The 26,035-nt window shown below is 40.1% G+C and overlaps 1 protein-coding gene across 1 annotated transcript in view; it reads left to right on the forward strand.

The window, feature by feature from the left end:
- Nucleotides 1-25,767, forward strand: part of LOC124111912 — an 82,941-nt gene extending 57,174 nt beyond the window's left edge. Inside the window, exons 2-3 of the mRNA XM_048393551.1 lie at nt 22,456-22,546; nt 23,983-25,767. Coding sequence (XP_048249508.1) covers nt 24,004-24,924 — 921 coding nt within the window. The 5' untranslated portion in view covers nt 22,456-22,546; nt 23,983-24,003 and the 3' untranslated portion in view covers nt 24,925-25,767. The remainder of the gene's footprint in view (nt 1-22,455; nt 22,547-23,982) is intronic.
- The last annotated feature ends 268 nt before the right edge of the window (nt 25,768-26,035 follow it).

Consider the following 26,035-nt stretch of genomic DNA (forward strand, 5'->3'; position numbering starts at 1 on the left):
GTCCTGCAAACGGAGTTTGACGGCGTTGGTACAAGCAAACCCTTTTATGATTCGAACATGAGGATTCGAGGTCGGAGATTGGTTTAGAACACCCTTGGACACCCCGGCACATGCAAATGTCGTAACGGCGATGTCCGCAAGCGGTGCTTACATTTCATAGCGTTAGCACAAGCAAGCCCGAACATGGACATGTGTGCGCAGTGTTACTTGGAGCCCGCCTTTGCTGCATGATGATGATGATGATGATTATCAGAAGGGTTAGTTTGGTTTTGACGAAAGTTTTTAAATGAAATGAGATCTAGTTTATCTGGACATGTTTTAACCAGTCGCCTGTCACATTCTGTGTTTCGTAATGTAAAAGAGCTAAAATTGTTTAGGGGAAATATATCGCCTTTCGTTAAAGTTAACCGGTCTATGTGTTGTTGAGCGATTACCTCTTTCAGCTATAGGCGTAGTATCGAGCTTTATCACGCACTGACCTTGCAATGTTGTACATCGTTTCTTTTTCAAGCTGCATCATTGAGAGTGAGTGCATATGTATCGCGCACTCAGTTGTTCTCCCTTCACACTGTTATTGCAACTTATTGTTCAACACGATTATATACCAGGTTTCTATAAATTATGACTTTGTTCAATAGACAACACATGTAAAACAACGGGTTTGATACTAGAAATCTGTAATTAGTTGTCTTCATAATCACATGTATGGCGCTTGCTGTGCATAGTTGAGCACAGTATTGTTTCAAGTAGTTCACTGTGTGTAATGTGTGATGATTCATTCCGTTTCAAACGGCTTACGGCACTGCATGGTTTATTGTTTTAACAGTTTTTCTTAACTTCCGGCAGAGATTATACACTCGTACATGTTCTTTGCTTTTGGATACATAGGCAATCAATAGGTTTGTCTGTAGTTTGCAATTATTTTCCAAAAGGATAATACGATTGCATGATGTAGTCACATTCTTCTAAACATACTTCAATTCTAAACCGGAAGTAAAAACACAAACCGAGTTAAACAAAAAGGAACCGTACACAAGAGTAATGAGTGAGTGAGTAAGTTGGGTTTAACACAGCTTTGCATAGCGGGTTGCGGCCACTTAGGCTATTGGGCCAACCGTGCCCCCGTACACAACTGTAACAAACTATCATACAACAAAGAATGTTTTAGATGAGATTTGTATTGCTTAACATTCCATGAAGAAACAGTGGCACTATTCCACTATCACATCCTACAAAATATATGTAAAATAAGTGCAAAACATACAGGTACATTCAACATACAAAGGAGGTACATTATAACAATTTTATTTTAAAACAAGTGTATTGTAGTGATATGGAAACAATGTGAGAATTGAACAACACTATTGTTATGTTGTACATACAAGGAATTTGTTTATAATTATAGATATGATAACAGATCTTGGAAATTGTTTCTGGATAACTGTTTTTAAAAAATATTAAGAATGGTTCTTTTTAACAGAGTGTACCAAATTCCTTATAATGATTGAGGATTATTTGTGATTCTCTTCTTGGTTGTATTTTATACAAGACAGTGCATAGTGTTGCTCATTTTCTAAGACATCACATGTTTCACATGTTGTTCCAATGGGGTTGGTGTTTTTTTATGTCCACCAGTTTCAATTTTTAGTTGATAAAAGTGACCTATGTGCTTTGTTTTAAAATATGTTAGATAATTCTTAATATCTATAGATGTCTTGACCTACATGTATGTTCTTAACTTGCTTTTGGGTAAAAAGGAATCCCTTAATGAATGCGTGAACATATTTTTACATTTGGACTGAATTTTTTCCACCGTGATATTGTTTGAATATTGCTAAAAGCGGCGTAAAACCATACTCACACACTTTTTCCTCTGCGTATGACATTATATGGCGGGGAACAATTGATGCACTGCAGCAATCTCTACTTGATATTTACCGGTTTAAAAAAGGGCAGCAAAGAGGGTTTGGGTGATCCTGGCACAGTCAGGTTGGTTAGGCTCATCGTCAGCTCAGGGCCCTTGCCCCTTCCACACGCAACCCAGACATCGAATAGGACTTCTCCCAGGAAGCGGTACCAAACTTAAGGCACCAAGAACAATGAGGACAACTTGGTACTTGGGATGAACGCGTGACATTTCAAAAGCGAGGTCTGCAATATTTGCCATGTTTTTCCTGAATCTTGCCAATCACATTAGTGTCAAAAGGAACAATAAATTCAGTAATAGAAATGATTTAATTTGATTTATTAAAAAGGACAAGATCAGGTTTGTTAGTCTGGATACGCCTTAGGCTGTATGTGGGCCTATTTCAAAGAATTTTGTATTTATCATTTACCATGACGCCCTCTACATATTCTTGGTCGTACCACAGATGGACCTTTGTGTCAAAAAACACAAGCATGGAGAAGACGGTAATAAAATGATCGCGCTTCTTCATCATGTCGTTAATGATACTGTGTTTGTGCTAAGGCTGAGCATCCATTGACAATGTGTTGGACAGCTTCATTAAATTCATTGCATAATCTACGGTGGCCCATAAGGGACATGGAGTCTGTTTTTCAATATTTTGATATTTCACTTACTTTTATCATAACCTTTTGCAAATTAACACGATTTGTCATACACATATGTGATAAATCATGTATAATGAAGATATTGAATCGCTGAAAAGTGAAGCGAAAATGTGAAAACTAAAATGAAAATGTGAATAACAAAAACGAAAATGTCAAAAACTAAAATGAAAATGCCAAAAACTAAAATTAAAATACAGAAAACTATTAACACCGCGGTGATAATATTTATGCCGCAGTGGAAAAAGTTTTCTGTACTTTCATTTTAGTTTTTGACATTTTCGCTTCACATTTCAACATTCAATAGCTACTTGAAAGTACTTTTTCCATGTTTTCGGTTGTTTTTATACATGATTTATCACATATTTGTATGACAAATTGTGTTAATTTGCAAAAGGTTCCGATGAAAGTTAGTGAAATATCAAAATATTGAAAAACAGATTCCATGTCCTTTATGGGCCACCGTACATAATCTACATTTCATATTTACATTTTGATGCAAAATCCCACATTGAAAGATTCGTGTGTGAAGTGACGGGTCTTGAGCAGCAAACAGAAAGCCTTCTGTTTCATTTTTCAGGCCAGGCGACTTTATCCAAGCGAAGGACTCTGCAGGGTTGCTGATTTTCTCCACAGACAACACATAAACGCGATGCAGTGGTCGTTCAAATAGCCTGTCCCTGAAAAAAGTCTTGGCCGATTTGATATGGCACTTCGCTTGGTCGACACTCATTTCTGTACCGTCCAGCAGTACAGAAACATCAACATAATTAACATTGGCATTGATATTATGTCCCACATCCTTGGCTCGTTTAAGAAAACTGTGGAATGCCTTGTTTTCATAATGAGTCTTGACACGCTTCACATGAGAATCATCAGACAAATAAACGTGTACAGAAGTGCACAATACAATTTTATCACGAAAAGCCTACACATTAATTAAACCATGTCCATTATAATTGGTAAATATGAGCTATTGAACTAAGAGCGGGGGTGGTGGGATCTGTTGTCTGACGTGATTCTTCGTGTGAATACCTTGACAGGATTATTTTTTATGTAGATACTATTTCATTTATTTCAAACAAAATCGATCTTTTTTCTCAGTTGAATACACATCATGTAAGTTTTGCCAATTGCCGAATCTTTTATGTCAAAGAACTTATCATGGAATTTGATAAGACTTCTGTCCTACCCAACACACCCGAGGTCTATCTGTCCTACCCAACACACCCGAGGTCTATCTGTCCTACCCAACACACCCGAGGTCTATCTGTCCTACCCAACACACCCGAGGTGTCTCTGTCCTACCCAACACACCCGAGGTGTATCTGTCCTACCCAAAACACCCGAGGTGTATCTGTCCTACCCAACACACCCGAGGTGTATCTGTCCTACCCAACACACACGAGGTCTATCTGTCCTACCAAACACACCCGAGGTGTATCTGTCCTACCCAACACACCCGAGGTGTCTCTGTCCTACCCAACACACCCGAGGTCTATCTGTCCTACCAAACACACCCGAGGTGTATCTGTCCTACCCAACACATACGAGGTGTATCTGTCCTACCCAACACATACGAGGTGTATCTGTCCTACCCAACACATACGAGGTCTTTTTGTCCTAACCAACACACCCGAGGTGTATCTGTCCCACCCAACACACCCGAGGTGTATCTGTCCTACCAATCACATACGATGTGTATCTGTCCTACCCAACACACCCGAGGTGTATCTGTCCTACCCAACACATACGATGTGTATCTGTCCTACCCAACACATACGATGTGTATCTGTCCTACCCAACACACCCGAGGTGTATCTGTCCTACCCAACACACCCGAGGTGTATCTGTCCTACCCAACACATACGATGTGTATCTGTCCTACCCAACACGTACGATGTGTATCTGTCCTACCCAACACACCCGAGGTGTATCTGTCCTACCCAACACACCCGAGGTGTATCTGTCCTACCCAACACACCCGAGGTCTATCTGTCCTACCCAACACACCCGAGGTCTATCTGTCCTACCCAACGCACCCGAGGTGTATCTGTCCTACCCAACACATACGAGGTGTATCTGTCCTACCCAACACACCCGAGGTGTATCTGTCCTACCCAACACATACGAGGTCTTTCTGTCCTACCCAACACACCCGAGGTGTATCTGTCCTACCCAACACACCCGAGGTCTTTCTGTCCTACCCAACACACCCGAGGTGTATCTGTCCTACCCAACACACCCGAGGTGTATCTGTCCTACCCAACACACACGAGGTCTATCTGTCCTACCCAAATCACCCGAGGTGTATCTGTCCTACCCAACACACCCGAGGTGTATCTGTCCTACCCAACACACCCGAGGTATATCTGTCCAAACCCAACACACACGAGGTCTTTCTGTCCTAACCAACACACCCGAGGTGTATCTGTCCCACCCAACACACCCGAGGTCTTTCTACACGCATCAAGACCTCGTTCTCTCACCTTAACCTTTACTACGTAACGGCTGTCTGTTGAGAAATATACTCGTGTGTGGACCAGACAAACCAGTGATTAGTATTTTTATCATGAGCAAACATTCACGCAGTCGGAGTACAACGACACGTTGTGTTTTCAACCATGTCACCGATGTCGCCTGTTTTGACAAGTATAGGTTACTGGGGACCAATTCTAACACAGAATACCGCCGGGATGCGAAGTCAACAAAAGTTGCAAATGCTTCGATTAAGCTGAGCGACTTGGTAGTATTTGTCGTTTGTATTCTCGGGAAGACCTTAAAAGTTGATCGCTGAAATGCCTACGATTAAATATCCAAACATTACACTGCATTTGTGTCCGGCAACCGTGCCAAACAGGAATAGTACCGCCGCTGTCAATGCTAATGGTTGTCATACCTGATACTGACTTGTGAACTGACAATTGTCCCATGCCCCTTTCAGTCTGAGATGACGTTGAGTGAGTATGGTTTTACGCCGCTTTTAGCAATATTCCAGCAATATCAGGGCGGGGGACACCAGAAATGGGCTTCATACATTGTACCCATGTCGGGAATCGAACCCGGGTCTTCGGCGTGGCGAGCAAACGCTTTAACCACTAGGCTACCCGACCGCCCCTGAGATGACGTTGGGAGAGGACATGTGTGGACACTGTCATGATGACTTCATGTTTCATGGACATCAATATATTGTCCTCTTGCTATTTCGATCTGTGTTTGCCCTTTTTTTCTGTGATATGAAACCTCTAGTGTTATGAACAAACAAACATCTGAGTGAGTTGGGTTACACGCCGCTTTGAAGAGTATTCCAATTACAACACGGCGTAATTAATTAATATGTCTGAAAGCCCGAAGTGAATGCAGGCTTCAGACGTTTACCACTTTGGTGAAAACCAAGAGAACTGGTATGGTGCTGACAACATAATCTGGGCGACCCGGGATTCGAAGCCACAATCATAGGTTTCTGGCGAGCCCAAGGGACCAACTCTTCCACCCGTGCCCCCTTGTTATCCCAAAGCATTCGGCGTTGATTATACTATCCATAATGTTATAATGTATGCATATTAACTTATTACATCAATGTTTGCTTCTTGTTCAACATGTTCAACCCTGCTCGGAGCACATATTCCATCTAAATGACGATGACCTGGACCAGACAATACAGTGATTGATGTGATGTCATATATAACCCAATTAGCGTTTGTGCGCAATCAAACTTTAAGATGTAAAGCGAAACCTTGTTAATCAGGATTACCTTCCCGGTGAAATCGTCCGGACTTACACATTTCCGGGTTAATAAATCTGGGGTATGAAGTAATGATATACGCTCCCAGGAGTAATCATCAAAAAACCGCAGTTTCCGAATAAAAGGGTTCTTGATTAACGGTGTTTCACTGTATACCAATCAAGCAGTTAACTATTACCTTCATTTTACAGAGGTAGACACAAGGCACAAAGTACATCTTACAACTTGAGACAGTGTAGAAAAGTTTTATTTTCAGCGAAATAATTAGAGTGAAATACATGATACAGTACTCGAACGCAAAATTGAAGATTTACTTTCTCACTGACGTTGGAAGTGGGTGTCGTTAGTTTTAATTAAATTTGATATTTTAAATATCCTTTACAGAGACTTCCTATCTCCAACGAAATGTCAACAACCGAAGGTGAAGCTCGGGGGGAAGATGAGACTCGGGCTCTGCTTCAAGAGTCAGACCCTGATCAACCTCAAGCTCCTATCTCCAACGAAATGTAAGCTGAGAATCCAGCTGAAGTTCAAGCTGAAGCTCAATGTTCAAGGACGGTCATTACAGCATATAGAGAGTTGTTAACGGAGCTTAGAATACGCAGCATGATAGGGTCTTATATGATGTACGACCGGGCAGACAAATACGGTAACTGGGCGTTCTGGTTGCTTATAGCAACTAGTGTACTAATGGGCCTGGCTGCAAGAGGTTTATCTCAGTACATCCCTATAGGGAAGGGAAGGATATCTAAGATGACCATAGGATTTATCACTACCACAAGCGGCACCTTCAAAGCTGGCAGCATGTTTCTTTATAAAAAGTTTAAGGAGAAGCAGGAGCTCTTCAACAAGACAGGCGCCGGATGGCAGGAACTAGAGTTAAACATCCGTCACTTCCTTGCTACGACTGAGGACACAGACAACAGAGATAAGTACGAACAATTCACAAAGGAGTGTATAAAACAACGGGGAGATATATGCCGTCTGTCAAAACCAGAGAGGGGCATCTACAAAAAGTTCAATGAAGGTTTACCCAGTGAAGCGATATAAGAAAAAGAGAGATGTCGTCGCACATATTCGAGCTAAATTGAAGAGTCGGATTCCTCCTCCGAAGAACCTGGAGATAACTGATGTATCTATTTAACCTGCCACATTTTTGCAGCAAATGCTTTCCCCGCTGTTTTTTAAAACTACTTTATGCTTTGAAGGCAACTGATGTACCAACACGTCAGTAAGACAAGAGTAAATCTCAATCTGTTTGTTTCTTTTTTATTCGCATATTATCTGTGACGGCATGTTGTGTGTCCTTAATGTAATATGTTCCAGACATAAGAATGATAGATATTAAAGCTGGGTAATACCAAGCCACTCTATCCAAATTTCTCGCCTCTTACGGCAAGCAGCAGTGTGATGTGGTCTAATGCTAACCCGGAATATTATGAATTTGAGTCAAAGGCTAATAACAAACTAAAATAGAACTGTGAGTACCATTCTCCACAAGATTGTATGCCAGGGGTGGGGGTGGGTAGCTTCAACTTTCCAATATTTAACATTCCCTTTATGTCGAGCAATATTCAATCAGTCAATCTTTGGTGTCTACATTTCACACCTTTTTAAGGTACAATAGAACATGCTCTTTCTACGAAGCTTTAAAAAGCGTCATACGACGGAAGACATTTCAAAACTTGACGCATCAGTGACCACAAGGATGTCCGATGTAATTCACTATTGTGACTTGTACCATTTGTTCCATGTATTGTTTGTTTATCAGATAAACAATTGACTTGCATTTGCATGTATTTGTGACGAGTGCAGTCGGTTGGGTAGAACATGTTCACCTAGTATCAGCACTATTTCATAGTGATTAATAAACTATAAAAGTCAAAGCCAGGGAATAATCAGTCTCGATTATCCGCAGATTTCTTTGAGCACAAAAGGCAAAATAGGGGCGAATAAATTATGTGAATAGATCACTGAAAATCAATGACACCATGTGTTCGCGAAAAAGTAAGCTTGTCCTGCTCTACCGATATCACCCGCCACTCACAGAATTTGAATTAAACAAGTAAGTGAAACAATGTACCGTTCTATTGGATGACGTAATGGTAGGGGTCACATTGATAGCCTAGTAGTCGAGTGGTGAAAGCTAAAAGCAAAGGTTCGATTATCAACTTAAGTACAACGTGTGAAGCCCAATTCTGGTGTCACCCGTTTTAGTTTTGCTGGAAAATTGCTAACAGTGGCATAAAACAACACTCAATCACCAAGTGTTCGCTCAAAAGGGTTAACATATCCTGCTGTAGTGGTAGCATCCGCCACTCACACAATTTGCATAAAAAAAGTAAAAACAGTGAAAACATACTCGTGATATAGTCAGAATCACACACTGGACTATGCTACTAGCAAAGATTTCTTATGAATATGGAAATGGTTTTGTCGCTTTTATGTATGTAGTTATCTTTTATTATAAACCTGACATTTTCATTGTTGTATCGATCACAAATGCTTTTTAACGTTTAATGTTACTTTTTAAACATGTAATATAATTGAACTATTGTTAAAGTGAGCGCTGATTCCACCAACAATGTTATTTAGATCATTTAGATAGATCATATAGATTATGTATTTTCATTAAGTATGCAAACATGGTGTGGATGTTTTATTATTGATGTACGTCCTGAAATAGCTTACTGTCGCTTTCTGATTCTGAATGTTAACCATTTATAAGATGGAAATGGATCGAACATAAGTTTTGCAATTTGTCTACATAACGTCCTGCATTATTGAATATATTTTGTGCGTATTTATTTGCTTTATAATATACTTGTAGTTATTTAATATGCTTGGAAATAAAATCAATTAAATAGCAATATTCCATCGTCTTGTTTCCCAAATGTAGATACTATTTCATTTATTTCAAAGATAATCCATTTTTTTCTGAGTTGAATACACACCGTGTAAGTTTTGGGAGTTGCCTAATCTTTTATGTGAAAGAACTCGGTCTCATATCATAGAATTGGAAAGACATTTTTCGCCATTTTGGAGTGGGATTGTATGGTATTGTATCTTAAAATTGTGTCAAAGATGCATATGGCACTTGAGTTTCTATGGTTTGCTTGTTTGTTTGTTTGTTTGTTTGTTGTTTAACGCCGCACTCAGCAATATTCCAGCTATATGACGGCGGTCTGTAACTAATCGAGTCTGGGCCAGATAGTCCAGTGATTGACATCATGAGCATCCATCCACGCAATTGGGATACAATGACATGCATCAACCAAGTCAGCGAGCCAGACCACCCGATCCCGTTAGTCACCTTTTACGACAAGCATAGTCACCTTTTACGGCAAGCATGCGTTGCTGAAGACAAGCATGCAGTACTGGGGACATATTTTGCCACTTGCTTCTACAGGGAGACATGCATGCAGTACTGGGGACATATTTAGCCACGGCCTCCCAGAGAGAGACAAGCATGCACTACTGTGAACCCAGAGCCATTGAATGTTCCTGGTCATGTTCAAACACCTAAAGGAAACAATGTGCGGACCTGTGATCTCCCATAAAAACAGGTACATTATCTAAGCACGCACAAACACAGACGTGCGGAAAGGTATGCCATCATGTGAGTTATACAACTACGATGTTTGAATTGGTTGGTGTTGCCACAACACAACATAAAAAAGTTTCGCAATATCCGCTATTATGAATCTGTTGAATGGTATTAGCATGTGTAAAGTTGTATTTCGATATGTTCTCCTTTGTCAACACCAATAAAGCCGGGGTCATCGTCGGGCGTGGGACACGACTTCACAGAAAAACAAATATGCTCGAATACCTTATGTAGACAACAGCAAAACATATATTTTCCAGGGTATATTCCGTTGTTTTTATGTCGTCCTTCCATTGTATGGTACAATAAAGATATAGTACACTTGATGCAGATAATGGATTTTACACATAATATATTTTATATTGTCCAAAAAAGCTCTCAGTATCGCGTATTTGGCACAGTGGACTAATGCTCTCAATAATGGTTGCAAACGCTGCCAAGGGAAGATTGTGCCTCGCTTCAGTAAGAGCATTGTCGAGTTAATGCCCGGAGAGCGGAAGGTCCGGGGTTCGATCCCCGGCCTCGTCATACCAAAAGACGTCAAAAGGTGGTACTTTTTGTTACCCTGCCTGGCGCTCGGCATTAAGGGGTTAAAACTAGGACAGGACGGCTCGGAGTGTACTGCGTCTCAGTGTGCTACCACTATGAAATTCACACACACACACACACACACACACACACACACGCACGCACGCACGCACGCACGCACGCACGCACGCACGCACGCACGCACGCACGCACGCACACACACACACACAAAACACAAAACACAAAAAACAAAACAACAACAAACAAAACAGCAACAACGTTTCGTTTGATTGTTGTTTAACGCCGCACTCAGCAATAGTCCAGCTATATGACGGCGGTCGGAAAAATAATCGAGTCTGGACCGGATAATCCATCATGAGCATCAATCCACGCAATTGGGATACGATGACATACATCAACTAAGTCAGCGAGCCTGACTACCAGATCACGTTAGTCGCCTCGTACGAAAAGCATAGTTGCATATCTACAGCAAGCATGAGTAGCTAAAGACCTATTTTACCCCAGGTCACAAATACACGTGGATGCACGTCACATACGTACAATTATCTTGAACGGGGCGTTAAGCTCCATTTCACCTCACCACCTCACCTCAGAAGTCTTTTTATTTTCCTTGAAACTTTTAGGTTTACTAGTGTTCAATTAGGCTGAGACCTCCTGGGTATTATGAAGGTTTAGTTATTTGTTTGAGATTGAAATTTAGTTATATGACAAAATATATGCCTTCATATTAGGAAACGTCTGGTTATTATAACTCCCAATTACAAATGTTTTATAGGGAGAAACAACAGGAGTTGTGCTTTATGCAAGCATGCGGTACTGGAAACCTATTTAGGCACGGAATCCCACAAGGAGACAAGCATGCGGTACTGGAAACCTATTTAGGCACGGAATCCCATGAGGAGACAAGCATGCGGTACCGTGGCCTGTTTTGCCACGGAATCCCATGAGGAGACAAGCATGCGGTACTGGAAACCTATTAAGGCACGGAATCCCACAAGGAGACAAGCATGCGGTACTGAAAACCTATTTAGGCACGGTATCCCATGAGGAGACAAGAAAACGGTACTGGAAACCTATTTAGGCACGGAATCCCACGAGGAGACAAGAATGCGGTACTGGGAACCTATTTTGGCACGGAATCCCATGAGGAGACAAGCATGCGGTACCGTGGCCTGTTTTGCCACGGAATCCCACGAGGTGACAAGAATGCGGTACTGGGAACCTATTTAGGCACGGAATTCCACGAGGAGACAAGCATGCGGTACTGTGGCCTGTTTTGCCACGGAAACCCTTCGAAGAGACAATCAAGCAGTACTTGGTTCACATTTGCCACGGAAATCCTACGAGGTGACGAGCATGGGGCGCTGGGGATCTTTTCGTTCTGCTTCGGAATACCCATAGCACATTAATACACACATCTCTGGATAAATGAGTATCAGGTAAACGGCACGTCATTTTTAAGATCAAAGCTGTGTTGGTCATTCTTGGTGATCAGTTGTAATTCTCACTAGCCATTGAGACCAATCAAGGCAGGGCGGGACAACTTAGGAATGGCCAGGAGTCCGAACTTGACCACACAGAAGGAAGCGAGCTACAAAAACATGTTTTATATCACTGGAAAGCTCTCGAGGAGACGAATCCAAATAATGTGTGTCCCAGTGTGTTCACATGTTCACAAGCTCAAAAATTGGCTCAGAAAATGCATTACTGCAGAAATTTCTGGCCGAATTTTTTTTTTCTGCAGAAATTTCTGGCAGTATTTTTTTTTTCTACAGAAATTTCTGGCCGAATTTTTTTTTTTCTACAGAAATTTCTGGCCGAATTTTTTTCTGCAGTAATATTTAGCAGAATTATTTTAATTCAGGAGAAATAAGATTCAATCATTGGATAGTTTAACCTGGAGTTGCTTCAAATGACCTTTTTCCTCAAAACAAACATTTTTAGTTCACATGATTACAATCTTTGGAAAGTTTAAATTGAATTCAGCAAGTGAAGATATCTATCTTGGTATTATATTTACCAAATTTATCAAGAAAAGTTGACGTCACTCGAATTAAACAATGGAACAACATGTTGGCCTCATACCTTTGTATACTAGACAGATGCAAATCATTGAACCTTGAGCTTACCCTATAATTATCTAAATTATTATGAGAATTTCAGTGACCACCTTTAATGGCCTTTTGACGACTTTGAAGTGTACAACATTAAAGGTGAATGTGATTCTCAGAAATTTCTGGCAGTATTTTTTTTTTCTACAGAAATTTCTGGCAGAATTATTTTTTTCTACAGAAATTTCTGGCAGAATTTTTTTCTGCAGTAATTTCAACCATCAATCTTTGGAAAGTTTAAATTGAATTCAGCAATTGAAGATATTTATCTTGGTATTATATTTACCAAATTTATCAAGAAAAGTTGACGTCACTCGAATTAAACAATGGAACAACATGTTGGCCTCATACCTTTGTATACTAGACAGATTCAAATCATTGAACCTTGAGCTTAACCTATAATTATCTAAATTATTATGAGAATTTCAGTGACCATCTTCAATGGCCTTTTGACGACTTTGAAGTGTACAACATTAAAGGTGAATGTGATTCTCAAAAAATAAATTTCATAATTATTCCATGGGGCCAACCAAATATATAATCCCCAGTTGGAATTCAAAGAAACAACCTACATGTGATATACGGTACTCTGAAAGTAGGTTAACTTCAGACATGGAACAAAATAGAACACAACCAAGATTTTACAATATAACTGCATATATTGTTTCATAAATTTCATTGTGCACATCTCATCTTATATATGTATATATATATACAATTCTAAATACACAGCTTTACTAAGAAACAAAAACATACAAAGTACAAAACTCCTGCAATGCAATCCTCGGCAATATCTCAGCCACATAGCTTAGACAAAAAATATGTTCATTTCAGCAAAACTTGCGGCTCCTTCTTTATTGTTCTGATACTGACGCTTGTCTTCGGTGCTTTGTCAGAGTGATCTGAAAGTAAAGAAAAAAAATGTAAAGAATATGAGAACATAATTAAAATCACAGTGCATCTATACAATAAAAGCAAAAATAGTAACCTCATGAAGTTGGGTTGTTTCTCTGCCCACATTACACATATTCTAAGTAACGCTGACTAACCCTAATATTACACATCACAATACATATTTCAAAAGAAATGCAATATTTATTGAAATTACCTTTGATTGTTTTTGCAGTTTTTCATTGTTCTTCTCTATTGCCTCTTGAACTTTAGTTGGGAGGGTTGTCGCTTCCCTTGGGGCAGGCATGAAGGGCTTGAAGTCTGATGGCTTGGTGGTGGGTGTCCGGATGTCCCCAATCTTGAAGGAGGGCATCGCGGGTTGTTGCAGGCTTCTGTCTAAGTTCCCTTGCAAATACACTAAACGGTTGATCCACATCTTCATGTGTGTTCCCCACCATGAGAAAGAAAGTTTCACCTGAAAATAGTATTTACATCAGTATTATCACTATGAAAACAAATCAAATTGTACAAAACTTGTTTATTTTTACAGAATACTGATTTGAGTATTGAGAATATTGAGAGAAAAATCAATCTTGTGCATTTAAAAAGTTTCAACATTGTGTGCAGATTCTTTTAAACTTAGGATGAGCAACTGGACATGAAATACTTGCTTCAAAACAATTCTAATGTGGTTTAAAACAATTTACATAAATTATAAAAATATTAACCACATGTGACTTCAGCATTTACTTTGAATTGTATAGTATAGCCTCAAGGAATAAATATGCTATACATGATATTGTATGTGGAGTCATATACCAATAATTTCATTGATAACTATCTTCATGATAGCACTAAAAGTGATACCTTGGATTGCAGCGTCCACTTTTGACTGGCCGACAAAGTCTTGCAGCTTTACTGGTCCTGGAAATGTCAAATAAATATTTGAACAATGCATAAATTGCAACTTTAATGTAATTGGATAGTCATACAAACATAACAATTGCCAATTTCCATTCTCAAATATCCACAATTCCTCCAAAATTAGACAAGCCTACCAGACAAACATTGAATTTATTCAACAGGCCCGTACCAAGCATTTAGCTAAGACAAAGATAAATTTCTATCCTTCTAAACGTGTGTTACAAATATAATGTACAAACAAATGTCTTGACATACATGGCACGATCCCATTACAAAACAAATCCCATTACATCCTTTACTAATAATATTGGACAAACTACAATAACGTAACCCATATATGTGCACTGTGGATACTAAGCTCCACTGGTTTCGAAATAAGAATCTACATAACTCCCTACCAATAGGATATGTAGACAGTAATATATGTTTTGGTTTGGTTTGTTGTTTACTGCCGCATTCAGCAATATTCCACCTATATGACAGCGGTCTGAAATTAATCGAATCTGGACCAGACATTTCAGAGATTCATATCATGAGCATCAATGCAAGTCAGCGAGCCTGACCACGCGATACTGTTAGTCTCCTAAGACAAGCATAGAATTCACTGGAAACTGGAAAGGAGGCAACAATGCAGTTTACCGGGCGCAGCCCGAGCTCTACCATCCGCTCAATTACCGCGCTATAGTGCCACGCTGTCTCGTTATACCGTTACCGTGCCTCACGCTCTGGTGACTCTCGCTTCACGATCCAACACCCGTTTTCGGTCTTAGGGAAACTTACACGTCTTTACAATCAAACACCCGTTCTCGGTCTTAGGGAAACTTACACATCTTTACGATCAAACACCCGTTCTAGGTTAGAAATCTTTTTTTCATGTAAAGATACAAGGCATATTCCATCGTTCCAGATCTTCCAGAATGAACTTAAGTAGTTTTAGTAAAGCAGTTATTAAATGAACAGCATTTATGAGTGGGTATAAGACAGATTCTATAAATTTTGGTCTTCATGGCATACATTTGGCGCACTTTTTCAGATCCAATTAGCGCTGTTGGGGCTCGAACGCGCTTCGCCGACTCACCGGCTCTGCTAATTAATGCGTCTACCACTGGACCACAGGCGCTATCACATGTAATCAGTGCTCGTTTAACAGGTCATTAGAATCACCATTGACATGCATGTGTAATTCAGTAAACAATGAATTGCGCATGCGTGTGACGTCACGGCCCGCTCTCCCATTCATCTTTTCTTGAAACCACACCCGCAATTGTTTATGTCAACATGACCGACCAATAGGATTAACTGAATTAACGCTTGAAAATGTAAGAATTTATGGCTAACCCTTGCCCAAAGCCAGCTAACCCTAATGACCGAAAAACGGGTGTTGGATCGTAAAGATGTGTAAGTTTCCCTAAGACCGAGAACGGGTGTTTGATCGTAAAGATGTGTAAGTTTCCCTAAGACCGAAAACGGGTGTTGGATCGTGAAGCGAGAGTCACCAGAGCGTGAGGCACGGTAACGGTATAACGAGACAGCGTGGCACTATAGCGCGGTAATTGAGCGGATGGTAGACCTCGGGCTGCGCCCGGTAAACTGCATTGTTGCCCAGAAATTCGAGAAGAAAATTCGCGAAATTCGATATCGACATGTCCTCTCAAAACGAAGAAAGGGTTCTATCACTAGGTCCACGCGAGAGTATGTCTCGTAAACTTGCCTAGCCCTACGCCTACTGTTAGCACCACCGAGTAGACCGAGCCACCCACCAACTCGCACCCTAATTAAGTCATGGCCCTGTGGGCAACGAGGGCAACACTTACCTGGTATACTACGTATGTAACACCAATATAATGCCACGCGAAGCCATATATATATAAAGGCTACACAATCCGCGTATGTTCGCAGAGCCCTGGCTCTTCCGCTCTTCCTTTCCTAGCTCATGTTGACATTTTGATAAAAAAAACCATGCACCGTGCTTTGATTCCGAAACGAAATTTAAATTGGCAACACAGTCGGTGGTGGTAAAAAAACCCAGCGCAACGAAGCCGATTGAGTACCTCACCCCTACATTCGCCGTACCAGTTTATTTTCGCGTTCGTAGCTCAACTCTACCTAATAGTGCCGATGCAATAAATGAACTATAGTTAACGACATTGCACATAAGCATTACTTACCAATTTCAGTGTTTTTCCTTTTGGGCAGATTTCTTGAAGAAAGATGTCTGCCTTGACTGTTGATAAGATCTGTAATAGGGTAGCAACATGTTCAGTGAATATGTTCATAAAGAAACCATGATCCAAACAGAAGGCAAAGGTTCTTCAAGATATATACAGTGTTTGGTGTACAAAAATAGAATAAAATGCCTTACCCATGTCAACGTTGTTGAAGCAGAGCTGGTGAACCCTCCTCAAGGCATCCAGAGCTTCTCACTGCGACCAGAACTTGGGTTTTCGATGTGATTTACCGACTTGTTGAATAGTTATCGTTTGATCGTCTGACAGAACGTTCTCGACGATTTAACGATATTTAACGATACCTGATTAGGGTTAAATCTATATATACCATTTTTATGGTCGGGCGTCCACGGCTGATTGGTATATCAAATCAAACACAAGGGTGTATATCATGCCCCTGAGTGTTCACGCCTCACTGGGTGGTCACGTAATAAGGTGTGGCACCAGCATCTCGGGTTACAATTTGATATTAATTCAAGTACTCCACTGATAATGTACATAGGTAGTTAACTTAATTACATTCAGTTTTGTCCGACAAGGAGCGAGTTTACTTTTTTTTAGACACAGACTTTGTAACAGGCTCTTCCCCTGGAAACACATGTATTGTAAATAAATATTTTGCCATTTCCATCAACCTTATCACGTGATGTTCTATAACTGTTGTCTTGTACACTATCCATAGTGTAAGTCAGCTGGCTCGAGGAATTTTCATATAGTATTATCATTAAACAACATACCCTATGCAACAGTTATGTTGCTACCCAGACAAAACTATTTTTATATTCTATGTTAAATGTAAACGATCAGTTTTTATTATAAATACAAAACCACCTTTTAAGCGGTAATACCTATCACGCATTAAACAACATATATGAACAACCATGTGATTATAAAGTCTCACGTTGGTTCCTCCGTGCCACTTCATGCCTGACTTACATTCATATTGTTCTTTCACCACACTTACGCTTCTCCAAATTTAGAAAGAAGCTGTGTACACAGTGTTCTTGCAAGTTACAATAACGCGTCCGGTTTGGCGGCAACTTCAAAGAGTGGACATATGGTTGCTCCTTCAGGTAGCTATAATTACCCTCTCTATAATGCAATATCGTATTATCCATTTGTAATGAATGATAGTAACACTAAATCGGATTGGATTCAGTTAAATCTACATTTCTCAAGGTCTCTAACATCGAGATTTGAAATATCTTTCATGTAAATACCTTCTTTGTCACGTGACTTGTATATATTCGTGTATATTCAGAATCTTACCTACGCACAATGTCTTTGCACAATGGCACAAGCAACGTGGTCTTTTTCTGTAAAACATAGCACTCTTTATTTCAGCCACAGCAAAGATCCCGAACCACGTGCAGTCAGCAGAGTTACAGGGTCTGGTTACCGTCTTGCAGTTACGATACAGGTAAACGTCAAAATATTTATTGTTTTATTTCTGGAAACGCCGACCCTAGAACGTGGAATTTTGGTAACACGGTTATTTCATATAACAACAACCAAATAACAACCTGTACTCCAAACAGTGAATGTTTGGCTCTGCTGCCATGCGAAACGCGTTTTGTAAGAGTCTAATTTTAGTGTATTTATTTCTACCACTTTTGATAAAAAAAATACGCAAACAATCTAATCTGAAAAGGAGATATCTCCATCCCCTATGGTGTTATTGCGACTTGTATACTGTCTACATGTACATTAGGCAACTTATTGTAGCTGTATGGCGACACTTGTAGTGTAGCTATGTTACCATGAATTTGCCTGTGGTGATCAGTGAAAGTGAAAACACGGAAAATTACAAAATACCAATCCATGCAGTATTTTGATAATTTACATGCGAGTTTTCTATTATTTATAACGTTAGAAATATTTAGATATAAATAACTTTATAGACCCAATGTTTATTAATATAACAAATTGTTGTATTAATGTTTTCCTAAAATAAACATATATATCATCTTCTCTTATTGCCCCATCAAAGCTGGTGCTCAGACAATTTAGAATACCCAAACGACGCTTATTTTTACGTGCCGTGCCGCCAGACTTCCTGCCAACTTGGCAATTAAATATCCTCGGGTATTGTCACTTCATACGGTGATACATTGTCTCGCGCACGTGGTCGGTTGGTATTGTCTATCGGCGCCACGATCACGTGATCGTTTTGTTAATTACTCTGTGTTACGGTCTCGCCGATCCTAAACTTTCAAAGCCTTCAATAAAATTTATGAGATCATTATCTTATCTTTATTCCGACTGAATCCACCTTTATTTCAGACGCCCCCTCACACACACTCCCAATGCAAATTCACTGAGGCTTGACCGTTACCAATTAACAGCTGTCAATTAAACAGTCTTAAGCGTGCTACTTGGGGGGGGGGGGGGGGGGGGGTAAAAGGAGGGTGTTGGTTGTTCACAGGGTCACTCGACAATCACAATGTATACGGGTATTTCAATAATTGTATGATATATTTAGTACTTGGGCAGCCCCAATCTAAAAACAACAATAAAATCCTAACTCTCACCGACTCTCTTAGTGGACTAAAAGCCCTCCAAAACAAAAATACCAAAAAACGACCTAAATTAATAAACCAAATACTTAAAAGCTCCGACGACCTAAAAAAAGCAGGCAAACAAATAACCTTCTTGTGGATCCCCGCCCACGTAGGAATTTACGGCAACGAAAGCGCCGATAAAGCAGCTACATTATCTCTCAAAATACCAGTAATAAGCCTAAACCTACCCATCTCAAAATCAGAAATTAAAAGTGTAAACAAACAAAAAATAACCAAAAAATGGCATAATCAATATCAAAACTCAAATAGCCAAATCAAAAAAGTGCTCAGAAAACCACTAGCCAAACCTGAAATCCTACACCTCTCTAAAAAAATTGACAGATTTATTACAAAACTCGAAACAGGACACACGAACCTAAATAACCACCTAAAAAAACTTAAAAGACACATCACAGGCAACTGCCCCCACTGCAAACAACCCGAAACCACGGAACACGCACTCATCCACTGCACCCACTACCAAACACACAGAACCACACTACAAACCACCCTCAATCTAAATAAGGTTCCTACTCTAGATGAAATACTGAACCCTCAAAATAAACTAGAAAACTTCAAGGCCCTAGGCGTATTCCTAATAAAAACAGACCTAATTAAGCGCATCTAAAAACTAATTAATCTACCAATCCAAAATCCAATAAACATACAAACACCCACCTCACCCGGCTCCCTTAGTTCCCTCCTCCACCCACCTCGGCATTTATTCCAAATTTAAAAATTCCAGAAACTTCAATATAAGCAACCCCTAAAAGCCCCCTCTTGGGTTGCACACATCACTTTCACCCTTTTCGGAATACAATAAATGGTCCGGCCAGGCCCGTATGCGAAATACGCTACAGTCGGAAAGCGCACGTTAAATCTCCTATATCAGTCAGTCAGACCCCAGTGTTTCATATCATTTTCCCACCAAACTAAAAAAGAATAACCCCCAACTGGATATGTCAAGCGAACTAATTTTCGTTTCGTCTGTCGATTCATATTTTGGAAATTCAAGGGGAACCACTCCGGCTTATGCAGCACACACATTTGGGAAGGTTGCTTCAATAATAATAATACTTCTTACCATGGTTTCACAGTCGTTCGGAACTTTTTTAAGATCTGACACCAGATTATGCTGTCCGAAAATTTATCTATTTTTTTTAGTGGAGACAGGCCTATCGGAAATTCGAACTTGAACAGCAACGCCAAAACCACATTCCGCCGCAGTGACCAGCTGCTGATGACATAGACTAGGCTAGCTTTACACTAAGTCTTGTACCAGGCTGGCCCCTCTGGATAGTAGGTCTGGTCTCTCCTTTGTCCTTGGACCCCCTTTCCGATCATAAGGGTTGAGTACCCCTTGCCAATGAAACACGTGTTAACCATCCTTTTACTTTAGAGCACCCATTTACGACACATGGGGTTAGTTTTGAGTTCGGTTATGGTTTAGAAGTCTCTTGATATAAACATATTTATTTCCATAAAGTGGAGGGATTGGCAAACAAGCAAATTTTGCTTATCTGAATGCCTCTCCCAAACATGATACATAAGTCTCTTTTAACGAATTAATCCAACTTAATTTTCGCAGTATACTCATCCTTATATAATTTCAGCTTTATGACAGTGTGAACATTGAGTGCCCCCTACACAAGTATGCAGTCACTGACAACTGATGGAGTGACCTATACAAAACGGAAGATGCAGACGACTAGTACAAGCACGCACTCACACACACACTCACACGCACGCACGCACATGCTATATAAGTGCAATTATCTTGGACGCGACATTCAACCCAATTTCAACTCACCTCACTTATCTTACTTTGTTCATGTGCCTAAAGCTTGTGGAATGTGTTAATTACTGAAATGAAAAGCATTTTAATGTTTTTTTTCATATCTTTTCAGAATATGTGCACATAGCTTTCAATGACCAGACGAAAAAAAGAATTCATTTCAAGTATGTTGAGAAGAAAACGTAAGTAAAGCACACTATTTACATAATACATTTTATTCCGCAGGCTCTATTGTAAAGTTAAACTCTAGCTGCGTATAGGCTGCCATTATCCATTATATTAGACAATATGGATCCACTCATCTATACATCTATTTTCTTTTGTGACAGGACCCATCTCTGAAAAAATCACCTCACCCAAGAAAATACGACTCATTCATGAGAATGAAAGTGCAAAGTCTCCCAAGAAATTGTCTTGTAATATAGCATGTGAATAAACAATTTTTTGAAATATCTCACGAAATTAGTTTTATTTTATTGCTTATAATCATGTGAACTAAAAATGTTTGTTTTGAGGAGAAGGTCATTTGAAGCAACTCCAGGTTAAACTATCCAATGATTGAATCTTATTTCTCCTGAATTAAAATAATTCTGCTAAATATTACTGCAGAAAAAAATTCGGCCAGAAATTTCTGTAGAAAAAAAAAAATTCGGCCAGAAATTTCTGTAGAAAAAAAAAATACTGCCAGAAATTTCTGCAGAAAAAAAAAATTCGGCCAGAAATTTCTGCAGTAATGCATTTTCTGAGCCAATTTTTGAGCTTATGAACACGTGAACACACTGGGACACACATTATTTGGATTCGTCTCCTCGAGAGCTTTCCAGTGATATAAAACATGTTTTTGTAGCTCGCTTCCTTCTGTGTGGTCAAGTTCGGACTCCTGGCCATTCCTAAGTTGTCCCGCCCTGCCTTAATCCATCCCCATTTATGTTCTTGCAACAGGAAACTGGGTACATATTCTACCCTCAGTATCTCTACACAGTTATTAGGACAAGACAAATTAATATATACGAGTGGAAAGCAATGCTATAGACATTTGAAAATAATTAACTGAGGAAAAATACTATCTCCTGATAACAAGGACTAGACTAACATCTAGTCTCTGAAATAAACATATCGTACAGAAAAAAAACAGTTGTTCAATTATCTTAATAAATATATAATAAAAAGGAGCCCAGAGACTGTCTTCATTTTCAGATACCGATACAGATTCTGATACTGCAGTAATCTAGACTTGCCAAACATTATAGACTTGCATGGGCTGTAATTCATATATTTGTATCAGGGTCTTTAAGACAGACTAAACAAGGACTTATGGGTCATTAAGCAAATATGAAACCTTTATAAGGAAAATGGATAACACAGGGAAACACACACGCCCTACAGAAGGAAAACAAACAGATTAGTCAAATGTCAATGGTTGATACGACTGATAAACTTATTTGGTGTCATATCTGTATTTCATATTTGTAGAAGTCTACCACGTGACTGATATAACAAGAACTGTACAGTACATGCACGCGACAGGACACCCAGGAGTGGAGCCGACAGCCAGGAGTTATACGTGAGTAACATTGTGCAGGGACTCCTCAGTCGGCAATGCTATATCACTAGTTGTCTGCAGATGGGCTAGTCTAGGTATGCCCCCAACGAAGCGATCTTAGTGATCCTATGCTTCTAATTAGACTTACGGCTGTCGTCTGAGATCGTTGTGAGCGAAACCTAAGACAGGGAAGCCAGTGTTTGAAAGGTTGAGTGAGTGAGTGAGTGAGTGAGTGAGTTGGGTTTAAAGAACGGTATTTCAGTTATATCACGGCGTGACGAATTACAAAGGGAGGAAAGTCCGAAGTGATGCAAATCGTCTACGTTTACAACTAATGTGAAGCCTCGAGTATGGTGCAAACAAACCTAGAAACATAATCGGGGCTAATTTGTAATTAGATGCAATGGCACACCAAAGGGACGTTACTCTGCACAGGACATTACGTAACCTCAGACGACTTGGCCTCAAGTACCTCCTCGCCGAATGAGGAAACTACACTATGTAAACTACCGTTAGGTTGATACCGTTTACTGTTACTCAACGAAACATCGACATCCATACCGACCGCCGACGCGGTCTAGTGGTAGAGCGTCTTTCCGGAGAGCGGAAGGTGGTTGGTTCAATCCCCGGACGCGTCATACCAAAAGACGTTAAAAGATAATACTTGTTGTTACCTTGCCTGGCGCTCGGCATTAAGGGGCTAAAACAAGGACTTGTCGGCTCGGAGTCGTGTCTGGGCGGGGTATTCATGTTAAAACAGCGACATGGTATCTCAGTGGTCTAGCACTAAATAAAATCGGCATTAGTCCGGACTGGTACAAGCAGCCACACGCACGCACGCACACACGTGCATGCTCGTCACTATATACTAGTAAGTGAGATAACCTTGAACGCGACGTTAAACCCATTTCACCTCACCTTATCGAATTGACATGCATACCCTGAAAATGCATACCCAGGAAATCAAAAGTGTTATTCATAGACAGGTAACTTCCTTAAAGGGACACGACTGAGAACCCACTTAAGAATATTGTGAGTGAATGAATGGTTTTACGTCGCTTTTAGCAATATTCCAGCAATACCACGGCGGGGGAGAACCGAAATGGGCTTCACACATGGTACCCATGTCGGGAATCGAACCTGGGTCTTCGGCGTGACGAGCGGACGCTTTAACCACTAGGCTACCAGACCGCCCCTTAGGTTATTGTGAACTTAAATTGCATTGTGTATATCAAAATAGCAGTTAACTATTGCTGTGATTACACAGAGACGGTGTCTTAGGTATTCACGTGGCACCCATTACACATTACAAAATCGATACTAGAATTGTGGCCCTCTTTAAGTGGAGGAAAAGATACGAATACAACACATAAATCCAATGTATAAAGTAATAAAGTTTGGCGACGTAGTGGAATGACACGTAATTTTGATATTCTTAATATCTTCCATTTTTTCAGTGACTTGCTATCACCAACAAAATGTCAACAACCAGAAGTCAACCTCAAGAGGCAGATGAGACTCACCCTCAACCTCAATCTGAACCCCAGCCTCAAGCTCAGGCTCAACCTCAGCCTCAAACCCAGCCTCAATTCGAGTTTCAACCTGAACCTCAACCGCAACCGCAGCCTCAACCCCAACCGGAAACCCAGCCTCAACCCCAGGCTCAACACGAACCTCAACTTCATTCTCAAACCAAGCCTCAACACGAGCCTCAGATTCAACCTGAACTTCAGCGTCAAGAGAAGCATAAATCTCAGCCTCAGCCCCAACCTCAACCCAAGCCTCAGTCTCTAACTGAAGCAAAAAGCCAGGTCATTGAAGCATGTGGTGTCTTGTTATCCGAACTAAGAATTCGCAGCATGATAGGGTCTTATATGATGTACGAACAGTCAGACAAGTACGCTAACTTGTCGTTCTGGGCGCTCGTTGTAGCTAGCCTACTTATGGGCGTAGCTACAGCGAATCTATCCCAGTACATCCCCGTGGGAGACGGACTGCTCCCTGCAATATCTAAGATCATCATCGGAGTAATCACTGTAGCGACCTGCACCTTCAAAGTTGGTAGCATGTTTCTTCTTGAAAAGTTTGAGAAGAAGCAAGAGCTCGCCAACAAGACAGGCGCCGGATGGCAGGAACTAGAGCTGGACATCCGTCTGTTTCTTGACTCTGCTGACGACACAGTCACCAACGAGATGTACAAACAATTCACAAGGGATTGTATACGACAACGGAGGGAGATATGCTGTCTGGCAAAACCAGAGAAGGCCATATACAGAAAGTACAACGAAGAATCCGGTCACATTTTGAGGCCATATATGAAAAAGAAATCCGTAGTGGCACAAATTCGAGAAGAACTTGTCAAGGAGAAATCCTCTCGAGAAGCACCTGGAGATGACTGATTTATCTTTCTAACCTGACACGTATTTGCTTTAAATGCTTCCCCACTGCTTTACGAAACTACTTTACGCTTTAAAGGCAACTGATGAACCTACACGCCTGTAATACAAGAGTAAATCTTAATAATTACGACTTATCTGTGACGGCATATTGTATTTCCTTAATGTAATGTGTACCAGACATACGAATGGTTGATATAATGAGTACTTCCTGAAGACCCTATCCAATTGCAAATTTCTCGCCTCCTACGTCAAGCAGTAGTTTGATGTGGTCTAATTCTAACCCGGAATATTATGAATTGGAGTCAAAATAAAGTGAACACAGGAAATGGTAAAAGCGGAACCAATATGAAGATAATGTAACTGTAAATTCTTAGCTATTTGAAAGTTCGTGTAACTATACACAGTCGAGAAATAGTTATTCTTGTCATAGGATAAAGAAAGAAAGACACTTCATGATAAGTACCGGTTTTATCTTAATACTTTGTTGACGTTCTCCTGATAGTGTCTGTTTACAGTCCCGTTATAACGTTTTTCACGAAAGAGCCGGATTACCATGCAGATTCACCTACACGCATATTGAAGACAATAGCCAATTTTTGTTTGCTTTCTTTTTCTGGATTTTCTGTCCCTCTAGAATGAATGGTGTATGTCCTTCAACAAAGGCTCGGAGTCTCACCATTTATTCTCTCGAGACAGGTGATCGGTAAATCCACGTACTTGGATAGTTAATTACTTTTTCCACATGTCATATTGGTACACGAAGGTTACTATATAACGAAGTAGGTCTTCATCAAAGCTATTTCACAAATCAAACCATTTTCTTTATTTATGTTTTTGCTGCCTGTTGTCCTGATGTTAACATATTCACAATCAGATACAAATAGCTGTCCACAAAAGTGTCAATGTTGTTTTCAAATAAATAATCATATTAATATTTATGTGTGAGTTTTATTGAGATACATATGTGTACCGTTAATGCTGTATTAAAAGGACTTGATTATTATCGGTACATGGATATCAACTCAGTGCTCTTTACAAACAGGACCTGTCATCTCAGCTGTGGAAAGTATTACAAAACAGCCATCTGCATGATTCATTGCTCAATTTTGGT

Source organism: Haliotis rufescens, unplaced genomic scaffold (genome assembly GCF_023055435.1).
Source record: "Haliotis rufescens isolate VD_foot unplaced genomic scaffold, xgHalRufe1.0.p SCAF_12, whole genome shotgun sequence".
NCBI classification, from domain to species: domain Eukaryota; kingdom Metazoa; phylum Mollusca; class Gastropoda; order Lepetellida; family Haliotidae; genus Haliotis; species Haliotis rufescens.